The 16,831-nt window shown below is 39.8% G+C and overlaps 1 protein-coding gene across 1 annotated transcript; it reads left to right on the top strand.

Moving 5' to 3' along the window:
• Positions 1 to 797: 797 nt before the first annotated feature.
• On the top strand, positions 798 to 14,718 carry LOC103718627 (Tudor/PWWP/MBT superfamily protein). Its single transcript, XM_008807540.6, has 2 exons — positions 798 to 2,113; positions 11,947 to 14,718. Exons 1-2 carry the CDS (start codon positions 1,099 to 1,101, stop codon positions 14,454 to 14,456), a joined length of 3,525 nt encoding a protein of 1,174 aa, XP_008805762.3. The 5' UTR covers positions 798 to 1,098; the 3' UTR covers positions 14,457 to 14,718.
• The last annotated feature ends 2,113 nt before the right edge of the window (positions 14,719 to 16,831 follow it).

Raw genomic sequence — 16,831 nt, forward strand, 5'->3', positions numbered from 1 at the left:
GTGCTACTAGGTCAATCATGGACTTAACTTATACCATTTCGTGCCGATAATTCAATTGAGCTTCTATTGACATCCCCAACCGACATTGATTTTTTTGAAGTGGAAAGGAGCACAATCCACCAAATAAATGGTAATAATAATTATGGATATATATTAATAAATAAATTGGAAGTTTTTACCAGTAAATAAATAAATAAATCAAAAGTGATAAACTCTATTGCCGTACTTTTTTAAAAGTACAGAATAAAAAGTTGGCATACACGAATAGATATCCATTATGCTTTTTATATGACTTCATAGACGATGAGAAAAACATCTCATCATTCTCCTCTTGTGTTCCTCACAATCACTCTCCACATATTTTAGAGTTTTATTTGTAATTTTTCATGCCATAGTATAACACTTAGTTTATATAATAGTTTGGGTAGTGCAGGAACTTGCTTTATACAATATCATGCATAATATAGAGAAAATCTGTGTCTACTTCAATAATATTGAATTATATCTTTTGTAGAAAATGTAGTGATACAATGCCAAGAGATACAATGTTATGACTTATGATGTAATGTCATGTCCACTTCAACGCATAGTGTAGATGCTAATGGGCCGGTCATGGCCCAATAGATTTTGTGGGCCGGTTCGTTGCAATCCATGGGCTCCGACTAATCACGTAACTCGAGGCAAGAAGACGGTATCCCTAAGCGGTGAGGAGAATATCCTGTAAAATATCAGTGGTAACCATAATCGTAGGTGCACGATAATAAACTGAAATCGGAGGACCATCATATCTTTGGCCTTACTTATCCAGTTATCCGAGAACCTAGGGTGGAAAATGAACCCAGTACCGCGCGCCGGAACGGCACCTTATCGCTTTCTCTTTTCTTCCTCCTAGGGTTTCGTTTGCGACCTCCAGGCCGATCTCGATCTCGATCTCGATCTCGATCGATTTCTAGGGTTTCGCTCGGATCGAGTCCCTTTGGCCATGATCGTCGATCTCGGCCTCTCAGGTCTCCCCTCCTCCGCCGTTCGTCGCTCGATTTCGCACGTTTCGGAGCTCGCCATGTTTTTCTAGCGGTCATCTCCGATAACGAGTTCGCAATGGAGAGTAATCCGGCCACGGCCGCGATCGATTTGGATTTCGTTGGGGTGGAAGACCCCCAAGAAGGATCTAGCGTTTCTGACGAAACCGCCGCTAGTGTTCTTGCGGAGATCGATCCGCCGGCGGCGGAACGGATTTCGGATAACGCAAGGACCGATCTATCTCCGGGAGATGCCAGGATGGAGGTAGAGGCAGCTAGGGTTTCTGAATCCGAGGCCGCCATAGAGGGTTCTCCGCCTGTGGATGCCGGAATCGAGCGATCGTTGCCAGCACAGGAGAAAACTTTGGTCTCGAATCAGCCTGTGGCCCCACAGCCGGTTTTGGCTCCACAGGCGGCGGCGCCATCGGAGATCTGGATGCATGGCTTCGAGATTGGAGACATGGTCTGGGGGAAGGTGAAATCCCACCCATGGTGGCCTGGGTACATCTTCAATCTTCCTTTCGCCCCTCCCGATGTTCGGAGGTCGAGGAAGCTGGGCCATGTCCTCGTCGCGTTCTTCGGAGACAGTAGCTACGGTTGGTTCGTTCCGGATGAGCTCATCCCTTTCGATCCATATTACCTGGAGAAGGCAAAGCAAACGACATCGAGGAATTTCGTCAAGTCTGTTGATGAGGCTGAGGACGAGGTGAGCCGGAGAGCGGCCCTGGGTCTGACTTGCTGCTGTCGAAATGCAAAAAACTTCAGGTATTTTGGTTTCCCTGGGTATGTCCGTGTTGATGTGCCGGGCTATGAGCGAGGGGCGGAGTATTCTATGAAACAGATTCAGGTTGCCAGAGACAGCTTCGTGCCTGAAGATGCGTTGTCGTTTCTGCAGCGGTTGGCGTCGGCCCCTCGAAGCGAGGAGCCTGAGGATATCGATTTCATCAGGAGCAAGGCCAGGTTGCTAGGTTACAGGAAGGCACTGTATGAAGAGTACGACGAGACTTATCCGCAAGCCTTCGGAATAGAGCCTGTGCGGCCGTCGCCAACTGATACTGAAACGCCAGATCAGCCTGATTACTTTGCGCCCAGAGGTATACATCAGTACATGCCTTTCAGTTGCTGTGATTTTAAGTTTTCGATGGGTAATTGTCTGTATTTGAACAATCTTAGCTGCAACTTATTAGTTAAGGTATTGCTTGATTTAAATTTAAGAGGCGGTTTTGTTTGTGGTATATCTAAAACGACACTTCACGTTAAAATTCACTATGTTTTGATTTCGTGCAATTTCACTTGCCTTCTCATGCTACTTTTCGTGCTTCTGATATGATATGAAGACTCTGTTGTGCAAGGAAGAAGTGATTTTTGGGCTCAACTTTCTTCCTCCGCTACAAATATTTTTGCTAGAGTGTATTCCTTCAAACTTAATATCGAGGCAACTTCTGCCTGATTAATCACAGTTCATGCATCTAGAAAATCTAAAAAGCATGATTGATTACCTGGTGATCCTTGAGTTTTTAGCCATGAAAGTAGAATTACCAGAGTTTTGTGACAGGCACATTTGTCTTCTGAATTGGAGTTCTTTTGAGTTTTTTTTTTTTCCTCGCATTTTAATACTTACATCTAGATTTCCAAGAGATGCCTGGCATAATTTTGAAGGTTGGTCCAAACAAAACCTTTTGACATTTTTCTTAGATTTTGATTTTCTAGGGCAATTTGGTTGGCTTATATCAATTTGACACATATTCTGGCCAACTGGTTGAAGAGGTATAAGAAGAAAGGAATGTAACTATTAAACGATATCAATAACAGATGATTATGAAGTTTGTAAACTAATTTTAATGGCTTGATGGTGCTTAAGCATTCTTGTTTAAGGTTTTTAAGTATTCTGTCAAGGAATGTAACTATTAAAAGATATCAATAACGCATGATTATGAAGTTTGTAAACTAATTTTAATGGCTTGATGGTGCTTAAGCATTCTTGTTTAAGGTTTAAGAATTCTATCTTGTGTTTTGATACTACCAGCTATCGCTTTTTATCTTTGAGAGACATTTTCCTTTTTAATTGTCTCCCACTTGGAGGTTAAGTCCTTTATTGAGCCTTGCCCTAGCTAAGATCACTACACATGAGCTCAAATCTATAAAACAGAAGATGTTGCTCGGGGCTTTAAAAATAGTACTCACTTGACTATATCGTGGATGAGTGTATTAAGCATGCATTGGAAAGCTTAAATTCATCACTTTATTGTTTTTTTAACTAATTTTTGATCTGTTTTACAAAGCTACTGGAATTCTTAATTCCCTTAGGCTAACTAGTTCATATTTTTCTCTCTCATTAGAAGAACTCATCCTTGAGTGATAGACCATTACTGAAGAGCAATACTAGATCGTCCTGTGCAAGAGAAATTTTATTTATTTGCTTTTGTTGCCAGCCGTTTTAAGGAATTTTTGTTGCTTGATCATAAGTCAGTGGTGAATACGGAGGGTGTGATGTTATGTAAGGTTACCCACATCTTATAGTTATTTATTCATAATGATTTTCTCTTAGGCTTGATAAGTCAATGATGTATCTTTATCTGGTACATGACAATCATCTATTGAACTAATGGGTCAATGGTAGTGAAATGTTGTATTGCAGGGTGTTTCTCTGCTAAATTCTTTTACATGCTGATGATAGTATTCTCCTTTGATCAATGGAAGGGGTGAACCATGGTCAATTTGGTGATCCTCTTATGTCTTTTAATAAAGCAAGAGGCGTAACTTCTCTACTTTATGCACATCCTTGAATAATTTTGCAAAGGGGTAGATAGAGGAACATGAAGTATTGGTTTTATTATCTACACTTTTTTTCTTGATTTGTGTTGACATTGCTATCACATGGTGGATCTTTCGGAAAAAAAATACTGAACCTTTTGATCCCCTGTACTCTGTGCTACAGATATAAGCATTTTTGATCAATAGAGGCTCAAGGCTGCAAATGAATCAAGTTGTTCATGGACTGGTCGGGCTTGGCTTGGTAATGGTTAGTTCAAGCTTAGCCCAACTAAAAAATTGGCCTAGCGTTTGGACATTTTTTAAAAAGCTTGGCTCATAAATGACCCAATCTTGAACAGTTCTTAATCAATAGAAATTTATGGCTGCAGATGAACCAGCCGTTCATGAACTGCTCGGGCTTGGCTTGGTAGTGGCTACTTAGTTCAACTAGAAAATGGTCTTAGCTCGAACATTTTTCAAAAGCTTGTCTCTAAATGCACCGAGCTTGCTTGCTTTAAGTTTGCAAAATAGACCAGAAGTTTGGCTCAGCATGATAAGAAGCCTATTTAAGGTTAGGTGAAATGATTAAGGAGCCAAGCAGGAAATACTCTATCAAACTAGGCTTGTGCTCGGCTATAGCTCCATTACCCCTTATAACAAGCGGAGCTTGAACAGCCTACTATTCAACTTGTCTCGGCTTGTTTGCATCCCTAATGAAATTAGAAGATGCTTATGGAAGAGTTACATGATTGCAATGCATTGATTATGAGAACTAGTGGAGAAGGTTTATGATAGAATTGGAAGGAGAAGAGGGTAAGCAATGAATGTAATATGAGAAAATGAAAATGATTGTCCTTAAAGCCTTGAAGAAAACTATGTGGAGTATTATACATAGGGGTAATGCCCTTGTTTTTGAGCTTCCAAGTTAGTCTAGAGTCGATTGCTACTCCTAGTGGTAAGACTGAGAAAAAGAATAGAAAGATGGTTGCCATCAGAGTCTCGATGTTTTATCGATCGATCTTCATCAAGTTTAAGATACTTTTATAATGTACTAGTTATACTGCATGCACATTGGGTGTTCTTAAATATTTTTATATATGAATAAATTTTACTGAAAAAGATTATAGCATGAACTAGGTGCTAATATGCCTTCCTCATGATACTATTTAGGATTTATTTGCTAGCATGGTTTTATCTAGATAAGAGTAAGTTTTGCTAATATTAGCAAATAATTATACAATTAGCAAATAATTATGAATTTGGAGTTTGGAATATTTGGTACTTATGCATGGAATCATGAAAGTCCAACATAAGGAGAATTTAATTACAATTATTTTGGGAATTAAAAAGTTAGCATATAGTTGCTTTTATATAGTGTTAGGATTAAGATATAGCTCTAGCATCGTAAAGAACCCTAAGAATTTCACTCTTTATTGGTCTTTTACTTCCTGTTAGGTTTTTTAAAAGGTAACCTAAAGTTTCAAAGTAAAGAAGCATTGCTTTTGAACTACACAAGTTTGACAATGGTTATTTAGACGGTTTCTAGTGCAAGTATAATTTATAGATGTTGCCTTTAGAAGCTAGGAGACTTAACTCAAGATTTAGATTTGTGTATTGAGACTCAACTCTTTAACTAAGAAATATGATTGATCTCATGTCTTTTCACTTCACATTATTCCCCTCTTCCACTTCTACCCTTTGCCTCACCTCTACTTTAAATAACCTTAAGAAGTCCATGAATGTGCTAGAGACATTCCAACAAATACCCTACTGCTAATTATCATTAGGTCCACTATCATGTTTGGATCTAGGCTTGTAAAATGGGATTATGTGTAGGCTTCAATATGCATATGTGATATAAGAATGGAAATATGCATATGTGATATAAGAATGGATATGGTTGGATCCAGTGTGAGTCTTAGCTGATGCTACCCAAACTTTCAATTGATTATTGAGACATAAAATCCTCACATCCAATGATCATGGCTATCAATATTCCTCTGGGATCATGCACATTGACTAAAGTGCAATTGTTATGTAGTTTTATGGCCTGCCAAAGAGAGAGAGACTGATAGTAAAGGAGCAACCCTATCATCACAATCATCCCTTTTTACTTAATAAATCTTCAAACTATTTTACGAACTGGATGAAGTCAAAATTGAACATTAACCCATGTGGGAAGGAACACAACTTTTCATTATTTAGATGAAAGGCCCTAAAAAAAAGCATGATTTTACCTGTAAAATCTTTAGAAATGATTAAGAATATCAAAATTGTATATTAAATAGATGTACCAAAATTGTCTTAAAAGAAGTGGAGTCTCGAACAATGCAATTGTAAATTTGATATATTTCAAATTAATATTTGGCCATCAAACTATCTGTGCTATTTTCCGTTGCAAAAAATACTATCTTGATTAGGGGAGGACATGGTTTGGTCAACCCATAGTTGAACCAATTGCGATCAGTTTTCAATATCTGGAATTGGGTTGAGCCTATAAATGTTGGAACTAGTTCAAACCAACCTAACTAGAACGCATTTGTTTGGTTTATTACTCTGGTTTTTGATAGGAAACAAATAACTAAGATGATTTGACTCTATAAGAAAACTTAAATAACTAAGATGATTTGACTTTGTAAAAAGCAATAGATAATCTCTTCACGATAACAACAAAATGCAAAAAAGAAATTTGGATATGGCATGCCACAAGAACAAAACCCAGTATTCTATTTAACAAAATAAAAATTAACGTAAACTTTATTATCATAAAATTTATATTGATATAACGTTCTTGACCTTTGACTCGATGAGATTGGTTTAGTCCCATTCTTGGTCTGACTTGAAATCATGTGCACCCCTAGTCCATACCATTGTAATGCCAAGCATGGGTTTGCATTAAGTGACCCATCTTTTCTACTCTGGACTCTTCTAAAGAATTGATAAATCACTCATTGCAACAAAAACAAGAAAGCGATGGAAAGAGAGAGAGCCATGGACCTTGTAATAAGAAAAGGAATTTTTATAACTATGATATCGTTATTAACTACATAGCATATGATCAGCACGCGCCTTATGGTGGTATTAGTGAATCTTTCTAAAATGGTTGTAACAATTTTCAGATTCCGTTAATATGAAAAGGTACTGGCACCTTTTCATTGTAGTTAGTTGTGCATAATTAATTTCATTAGGCCAAATCATGAATGAAATTTGGAGCGCCATATAGCATATTTTTGTTCTTCTCACCCCTTTAAATGGCACCAATGGAATTGAACGTATAATACTTGGCTTTGACATTATAGTTTATACTCCCACCATTTCTCAGCCAATGATAAGTTTCATAAAATGACAAAACACCATTCCAGCATAACTGCTGTCAAACTGGTTTAAGAACCTTAGGAAATGTCAAAACAAAAAACTGGAACTAGCAAGCCACCATAATATGAAAAGCAAATTTAAGAGTAGCTGTGCTAAAAGAAGTCTCACAAAACAAAGATGAAACTCTATGCAGACATCCACGTGATGGAATTCCATATTGCATCATATGTATGTTTTACTTTCGTAGCCACATGTGACAAAAGAAGATTATATAGAGACAAGAAACACAGATCTGGGAATGTTGAGCTTTGCTATGTTATTTATCCCTTGAAACCCTTAAAATCTGCGGATCTTCCTTGACTTTCATCCAGTCAACGTGTCATTTTTTTTGTCATCTCTTCACATATATACAGATGCTATAGGTTTTTATCTTAAATCATTCGAGAATATTGTTAGTATTTTTTTCCTTATAAAATTAGTTATGATGTTTGGATCTGGTATTGCTTATTTAACACCTTCATTTATCTTTTGAAATTTTTATGATATGTTGTTATGTTAATATGAACATACATGCATTTCCTTAATTTGTTTTAAAACATATAATTTATCATATATTTCTAATGGAAGATATTTTAGACTAAGATGCCATACTAGATACACTTTTATATGATTTGACTCTTAAAGAATTATATGTGCTTGCAAGGGATTCAATTGTCCTATATAAAAGGGTTGTAAAGCTGTTGTGCTAAGTATATGCAATGATAAAATATAATTTGAACTTTATATATGGTGCCATGTGTAAGTTAAGATGGTACGTATAGTTTCTACATGTAAAACAACTTACAACAATCGAGGGAAATTGATTGAAATATTTACACAGTCTTGTTGTTGCTGCTGCTGGTTGTGGAAGAGACAATCGGAGTAAATATAGAATTAAGAAGCTTAAATTGGTGGAATTTTTAAAGTTATTGGCTTGTCTAGCAAAGTGTATTGGATGGATAAATATGAGATGTTGGTAGAAAGGCGCGAATAGGTCCTAGTATAAATTTCTATGCTTTAGATGAAAAAGTATGATGAGAAATAAAAACAACTATACATGGAAATAGTCATGGCCTGGTTTTCATGGTTGGATGTTAAGATGATGAGACAAGTGTGGAGTAATCTAGTGTATAGTGCATACAGGTCTTGCTTGTATATAGTGAGAGTGACTATGTAAGCTACGGGCTGCCTTTGCGGCTAGACTGCATTTTTGCTGGTTTGAATGTGGTAAACACAGGCTATTAGCGGCCAAGGTCTAATACATGGTGCAGATAGGAATAATTGTAATTTTCCTTTAGTCAAGATGTGCGCATTAGAGTTTTGATGTAGTTTCGGTCATGAAACCTATTTTTAGGAGGGCCAAAATATGGTTAAGTCTCGATAGATCTAGCAAATATAAGAAGCTTAATATGTACGCTTTCATAGAATTCAGCCATTCTAAAGTCTTGTTTGAAATATTCATGAGGTATAAGATTGAAATCTCATTTCCTTTGTCAATTCTAATGGTTTCTGGGTCAAAAACCAATGAAAGTTGCAGAGGTAATATTGATGAATTTATTCTTTCTGTAGGTATTTTTTTGGATAATAAGTCAGCTAATGGTACTTTAATCACCATGCAAGTTTCCAATTAGATACAGCATCTAGATCTGAAATTTGTTAGTTTTTGGGTGGTTTTGTTTCCTTGAAGAAAGGGATTATAGGTGAAATATATGTAAAATTGAGATTATTAAAGAAAATGATTATAGTTTGCTATAGGTCTATGAAGTTTCCTCTGTACCTTCATAATTTAGTTCCAATCTTTCTTGGATCTTCAACTGTAATCTCTTCTATTCTGCAGTACTTTTCTTGATCACCTGTCATTCCAGGTGTGCAAGGCATGTTGTGCTTAATTAGAGTCATCGGTCTTGAATATTGAAACATGTGTCTTTCTCATGATGGTAGCAGTGTGTTGAACATAAGACATAATAAATTTAGAGTAACTACCTGGGAGAAGAACAGCATCCAGACATTTTACTGTTGCAGTATACAAAGAATAGACAGATTGTTACATTGGTGTTAGATGCTGAGTCAACTTGTAATTTATAAAAGACAGTAGCGTTGGTTAAGACGATGCAATGATGCCAGGGGCTGAAACCAGATGCTAAAGAGTTGACTGTAGGAGCTGCCCGTCATGTAATGTTGGTGTAAGAAGCTGATAACACCAGAGACAAAACACCTGGTGGGTGATAAGAAAGATATCCTATCAATTCACAGCTTGAAGAAGCCAAACAGATTGTCTAGCGAGTAAGGTTAGAATGGCAAAGCCAGTACTAATAGGACAAACATTTCTGGTACGCATATATTACACTGCTTGATGAAGATGGCTAAGGAGGTAAAAATATGATCCAAAGCTGTGAAACAGCTCTGTGCCAGGTGATAGCTAATACAATAGGTCCAAAGCAAATTTTGTCGTTTAGCAACATAGCAGTGCTTGAATTGATTCAGTAGATAGGATAAAATCCATGAGAATTGAGAAGTGAGGCACTAACATTCAATAGGCTAAATACTCTATATTCTTATTCTGTAGTTTGAAGTTTTAGGAGTATAGATTCTTGACTCAAGCGTTGAGACTTGCTCCTTACCAAGCCATCTTGTGTCCATAGAATTTTTATCCAGAAAAATAGAGAAAATTTAAATATGATTAGATGACAATATTGACATGTTAAATAGTTACAAGTTGTTCATGGTCGAAATTAACTGATAATTTAATTTGGGGAACTACTTTAGGGTCTTCCATCTTGGATCTTCAAAGAGTGCGTTCCTTTTTATTATTGTTTCTGTGCTGTGTATCATCATAGCTCACTGTTTAACTTAAATCTAGCAAGCTTGAACATCTTCGGAAGGCCACACTTAGTGTACTAAGAGGTTGGCATCTTTGAGTAACTCCTAGCTTGTTTCATCCATGCACATCTTGTCTTGCAAAGTGGGGGAGGAATCCCAAACTTGTTGGATAGACCATGTCATGCAAATAATTTGATGTCATTTTGCAGCTACAAGTTCTTATATCTTTGTTCAATAAAGTATGTTTTGGGCAAGGCAAATGATTCTTTTTTCATATTCAAGTATTTAAGACAATAATCTGTGGTATATTCAGGGCCATGAAATTTTCCCTTATGCTAACTTGTTCGATCGTTAATTATTATTATTATTATTTGCCTAACAAATATGCGGGAAGCATTTAAGCACATCATTAGAGGCTATAGATTGCTGCCATTTTATAATCTTTATCATTTAAGGTGAAATATGTATATCTTGAAAATGATTATAAAAAACCACATATATATATATTTCTTGAAAATCATTTAATTTTTCTTAAAGACCTCATAAGATTGTACCATTAGAACAACATTCATTATGTGGTTCTCTTTGTTCTCGGTAATGGATGCATGGGTGCTAATTAAGGTGTTTGTTTATTGAGAACTCTCATTCTAAATAACGAAGCAATGTCTTATTTAATTTAACAAGAACGTTCCTTAGCTAAGGATGATCTTTGTTCTATATTGGTTTATCTTTTAGTTTGGTAATTGGAATCTCAATTAGTCTGTTTCTCTATGTTGGACCTATCAACACTATTAAAAGGTATTCTCCCACTATGCTCTTTTCCTTGTCGAAAGTTTTTAATGGAAGGGCAAAGCTGTAATATCGATCGTGTCAAATGTCATATATTTGTGCTTGTATGAAGATCGAGAGGATTTTGTCCTTAGCCTTTTGGTTATAGGATGCATAGGTTAACATTGACGGAAACATTTGGGATAGGTCGTGTATACTCAAATCAGACCACTTGGCACAAATATTATCTTTCCAAATATTCTCCTATGATCCTGAATTGTACATTCGACGTTAACACCAATATTTTAATATGTGAGCATAGTTGTAAGATATAGGTTTGGGTGAGACCGAATCAAGTATTTTGACTCATAGGAGACTGTTGCATAATAAGGAATACCACTGGAGCGCTGGATCTGAACTTAAAGTGTCCATTTTGAGGATTCTGGAGGGTTTGTTTGGTTTGGTGTTTCTACTGTTGGTTTCAGGTAAAGCTTTAAAGCTTCAGCGTGTGGTGCATCTCCATGCGGTCCAGAATGACATACCCTCGACTCACGTTAACCGGCAGGAGCGCACACGACTTTTAAGAGAGATGATTCGGAGATGAATGGACGGGAAGACAAATGAATGGAGAGAGAGAGAGAGAGAGTCTTATTAGTGGCCTTCTTTTGTTTTCTTTGTAATAGGTGAGGTCTATGGTGTTTCTTTATTTTTTTTTGGGTGGTTCGCGTCTTGGGCGTCTATATAGCAGGCTCTTGATGGGCCAGTTTGTGTACAAATGTATGCAAAATATTACTAAAGGGGCACATAACTGTTCGATTGTTTCCAAAACCGAAGTATTTAAAGAATACAGCTGTATGATATTTATTCTTTAATTTTCCTTCTGATCCCTAGGAAAATGCCCTTCCTGCGATTACGTTCATTAGGAAACGCACGTTGAACTAAAGCAAGCCTCTAAACCCTGACCCCCGCTGCCCATCGAACCAAACTTCAAAACAACTGGATAAAATCGAAAACTTTGGAGTTCAGCTGTTCGCTGTCCCTCTTTTTTCCCTTCTTTACTCGGTTCACATGCGTGCTTTCACCTCTATCTTTATGGTTGCCATACATGCATTTAACTTTTTCAAACCACATCATCGTATGTTTGACTTTATCTTCTCTGTCGTATTCTCTCTCTTCCCACTAACGTACTTACGGCGCTGTTTTCTTCTTGTTTCTTTTTTATTATAAGCAGCCATCCCACTCAGCGGTCAGCTCAGGATTGCGGAAACCCTAGGCGACAGGAGGGTCACATCCTCATCCTCCCGTCCTGTTAGTAAAGCTCCCAAGGTTCCCTCTTCGTCATCAAAGAAGAACAAGTACGTCCTGAAGCGAAGAGAAGAGCGAGGAGAGCAGCATGCGAGCTCCATTGGGGGCCCCTTCGGGCCTTCTCCATTGCCTGACCTCCGTTCACCTCACGGGACGACGCCGGCGCCTCCCGTCCACCACTTCAACTCCCCCCAGGCCAGCAACTATGTACTTCAGAAGAGGCCTCAGTTAACGTTTGAAGGTGTTCAGAAGGAAACGAAGTTGGTAGCTGGACCGAGTGGCTCCCCTATGGGCACGATAACCAGCTCTCAGACCCAAGCTTTTGATGAGCGGAGGCTGAAGAATGCACCTTTGGTGACTGATGGAAGGATGGAGACCGAGCCTGGACGAGTGGATGATCGCAGCAACAATTTCAGAGAGGAGGCGAAATCTGCAGTTGATTTGCCTGCAGAGGAGGGCTTGAAGGCCCAGGCGCCTGTGACGGCAGCTGTGGATAGAGTTATGAAGAAGGACAAGGTTCGTAAGCGCCCGAGGGAGGATGGTGGTTCTGTTGGACCTGATGACACTGGGGACATCAAAAAGAAGAAGAAGAAGAAGAAACATAAAGTCCTCGATGTCGAAGCTGTGTCCTCTAAAGATGGAGGAGAATCTCGTGTGAAGGTAGCCGGCAAGTCAATTGGTAATGGGCTCGGACATGGAGAGGTTGGCCGAACCGAGTCACAGAGGCGAGATGATGGAGTTGCGAGAACTTCAGATCTCAGTAGTGCTTCTGCACTGCAGCCCAGAGGGGATCTGAGCTCTCTCAATCTCGAGTTTCCTCAGCTATTGAGCGACCTACGAGAACTAGCAATGAATCCTTTTTATGAAACCGAGCACAATGCTCCGAATATTGTCCTTCAAGTATTCTGCAAGTTCCGGATACAGGTGTATCAGAAGTCGGTCGTCCCGGCCGCAAGCGAGCCTGACATGGCTGATCTCCGAGCCACTAGAGCAGCAGCCGGTCTCTCACTGCAGAAGCCTGGTTCTGGAAATGCTGACATTGCCTCTATGAAGGAAGCAAAGGATCACAGAGGGCCTTCATCTGCCTTGAAGCCATCGAAACCTGGACTGAAGTCCGATGATCCGACAAAAGCTGGCCGCAAACGGGGCCCTTCCGACCGGCAGGAAGAGTTGAATGCAAAGAAGGTGAAGAAAATGAATCGACTCAAGGCACTGGCTACTGAGAAGAAGGCTGGAATCCACGAGAAGATGCCAGAGTCACAGCAGCGAAGCCAAAAGGAATCAAGCACAATGACAGCAACTTCAGCAGCTTCAGCAAAGCCTAACAATAAGGCCGCGGCAGAGCCTGTCAAGAAGCAAGAGCCTCCCCCACCACCTCTGACATTCTCTCCAACAGCTTTGGTGCTGAAATTTCCGCCGAGGACGACGCTTCCATCGGTTGCAACTCTCAAGGCAAAGTTCGCCCGGTTTGGATCGCTGATTGAAGGCGCCACCCGTGTATACTGGAAGTCTTATTCCTGCAAGGTGGTCTTCAAGCACAAGCCCGATGCACAAGCAGCCATCAATTATGCTCGGAAATATGATCTCCTCTTTGGTCAGTTCAAAGTTCAGTACCATATCCGTGAGCTCGATCCCTCTACACTCGAACCACCGTCTGATACCGGGAGGCTGCGGCCGATGGAGTCGCGTCCCAATGATGGCTCGACCAGGCCCGGAAATGGTGGCAATGGAAATGGTGGTTCTCTGCCTCAGCCGCGGGCTTTACCATATCAGCAGCAGCGAGGGGCACCGGCAGGCCAGCTGAAATCTATCCTAAAGAAACCCGGCGACGAGGGCGGTCCATCTGCGAGCAGTGCTGCAAGAGAGGCTCCGCAGCGGGTGACATTCTTACTTGACGGCGACAATAGGGCGGCGGCGGCGGCGGCACCTGTGGTGGCTGTCGGCGGCGATGGCAGTTCTGGGAGTCTTGCTTCTTCTGGATCCTCATCTTCTAGCTATGCAGCCGGGCTTTCATCTATTCCTCCATTGGATCCTATTACTATTCGGAATCCAAGATCAGCTGCTGCTGGAATTCTTCCTACGCCGCCGCCGTTGTTACATTCCCCTCTTTCAAACCCTCCTCCTCGTACCTTGGACATGCAACATCTTCCACCACCTCCACCACTCCCACAATCCATTTCACTTCCACCTCCACCTCATGTCATTGATGGCCTGCTTCCGCCGCCTCCGCCGCTTCCTCTCATGGCCGATAGGTTCGAAGCACCCCGGCCGGGGCCGGGGCCGGCGTGGTCGAACCAGCCCCAGCCACAGCACAACGGGCAGCATGAAGCGGAGGGGGAATTTAGGAACCAGATGCTAACCCTTCTGATGAGGTGCAGGGACATCGTCACCAATGTCAACTCTTCCCTCGGCTATGTACCTTACCATCCCCTGTAGGAGCCTATGATGTTGGAATCCGACAGCGCCCTTACATGCGGCGCGGCGGCGGCGGCGGCGGCGGCGGCGGCGGACGGATCCTCTTTATCGCTGGTCTCTCCGTGGGCATGATTAGGAGATGGTAGTGTAGCTGTTAGTGTTTGCTGTGCCGTCTGTGGAGAGTGTGATAGGACATTTGTGTTGCTTACAAGTGGAGAATTACCAGTATTGTATGGATATTAGACATCTACCGTTATCGCTATCTTCTGCTTCTTGTTTTAAATTGCGAGGATGCTCATGGTGTTTTCTTTTCCCCTCTTTTTTTTCTTTCTTGGTTGTTCTTTTTTGTTTTATTTTGGTTTACCCGAATTTCTCGATAAGACTATATATAAGAATGTAGAACCAAGTCGTGGGTTGGCTGATATTAAAAATGGAGACAAAGTGTTGTGCTAAACTGTACGTTAGAGGGAATCGGACAATCTCGAACCATCTGATCGTTAGATAGTCTTGGAAGGGTCTTATTTATCTTAGGATTTGGGTTAGCGGGACATGTTGGTCTACTGTTCTTTCTATATATAAAGGGCTAGATTTGGCTATGTTTGAGTGATTCTTCATTCAGATCATATCTGTATTGGATTATAGAGATCACATTATTGATGATATGAGTTATTAGATATGATTTACCATTTTTAAATTGCTTACATACTAAAAATTATGTGATTTGCTACCATTAATGAGAGATTGCTACCATTTTAACATACTGAAATTTTAACAACATTTGTAAATGTTTAATTTATCAAAATAGTGTTGTGACCATTACATGCGGCTCATGTACATGTTACCTTTTATTAAAAAAATTTGATTGAATTAAATTTGCTGGATGGGTTTAAAACTACCAAGAACTTGAATGGTTTCGTATTTTATCGAGTGCGTCTCATTTTGTATTTTTCCCAAATATAAAGCCACAAGTTTTTTTTTTCTTTTTTTGGTGCAACGGTGGGTCACACATAACGGATGTGAATGCGGCCAACAAAATCAGAAAACAACAGGCTACAAAAAGGCCATAGCATGGATCTACTGTCCAGCCAGACAAACCTACCAGAGTGATAGGCAAAGGAAGCAATTCAGTCAGCAGCTCTATTTGCCTCCCATGATTGTTAGATAGTCTTGGAAGGGTCTTATTTATCTTAGGACCTGGATTAGCAAGACATGATGGTCTACTGTTCTCTCTTATATATAAAGGGCTAGATTTGGTTATACTTGAGTGATTCTCTATTCAGATCTCATTGGATCTATATTGGATTATAGAGATCACACATTGATGATATGAGCCATTATGTGATTTACTATTTCTAAATTGCTTACATACTAAAAATTATTTGATTTGAAGATCTTTAGGTTATGCATCAAGCGGTCAAAAAATTGGACGGTCTAAATAAAACTAAATAATATATTTTTTATCATTTTATGTACAAGTTATGGATCTTCAAATCGGATGATTTTTGGTGTGCAAGCAGTTTGGAGACAATAAATTACATCTAATGTCTTAGACGTGGGAGCTCAATTATTCAATATAGCTCTGACCGGATCCGAGTAGAGATCCATTCGAGTATAGCTAAATCCAACTCTCTCTCTCTTTCTCTCTCTCTCTCTCTCTCTCTCTCTCTATATATATATATATATATATATATTTCTTTTGTCTCCGTGGGGAACGAGGGTGAAGTCAGCACCTTCTCTTGAAGGCGGTGGACTACTGTTCTTTGATTGGCATATGATATTTTACCCACAAATTTTCCGTTTATTCATGAGAAAAAAATGATGATCCAGTTTTAGTCTGGAATTTTTTTAAAGAGATCTAGTATATAAGTGTCCAAGTTCAAATATTTGAAGATGTACCATCCAAGGTTTGAATTTAGAACTTTTAGTTGTTAGGCAGCGCGGGACCACTGGAATAGGCCTCGGTTCATTTAGCCTGGATGGTAACAAACAGAATGTAATGATGGATGGAGAGGCTATGGTATGTTAAATGAAAATTCACTAAATTTTCTGTCCATGTTTTCTGAATATGAGTTTACTTTGCCGTCTTAAACCTTCTTGTTGTGGTTCAAATTTGGCCCGAGGGTGACCACGCCGGAAGAGTCGAGGGAGTTGCCGGGGCATTAGAGAAAAGGGGGCAAGATCTGCCACCCGCGTGCCGGAGTACCTGCATAAAGCCTCACCGGTATTTCCGATGAGGACCCTCCGACGATTAAGTTAGAAAAGTGTATATTTGGTTTTTCTCAAAAGAGAGAGAGAGTCTCCCCTTTAGGGTTACCTGACGGGATTATTTATAGTACCGGTGGAGAGGCCCAGATGGCGGAGGCATTGTCTGCCTTCATCATGAGGGGGATGGTTCT

Source organism: Phoenix dactylifera, chromosome 2 (assembly GCF_051530095.1).
Source record: "Phoenix dactylifera cultivar Ajwa chromosome 2, Ajwa_hap1_PhDact_Kaust_v1.1, whole genome shotgun sequence".
In the NCBI taxonomy this organism is placed as follows: Eukaryota; Viridiplantae; Streptophyta; class Magnoliopsida; order Arecales; family Arecaceae; genus Phoenix; species Phoenix dactylifera.

Bases quoted from the DNA above. Each gene is read 5' to 3' on its own strand.
- LOC103718627 (XM_008807540.6), top strand. From the start codon at position 1,099: ATGGAGAGTAATCCGGCCACGGCCGCGATCGATTTGGATTTCGTTGGG. The intron at 2,114-11,946 runs GTATACATCAGT...TATTATAAGCAG, and splicing joins TGATTACTTTGCGCCCAGAG to CCATCCCACTCAGCGGTCAG.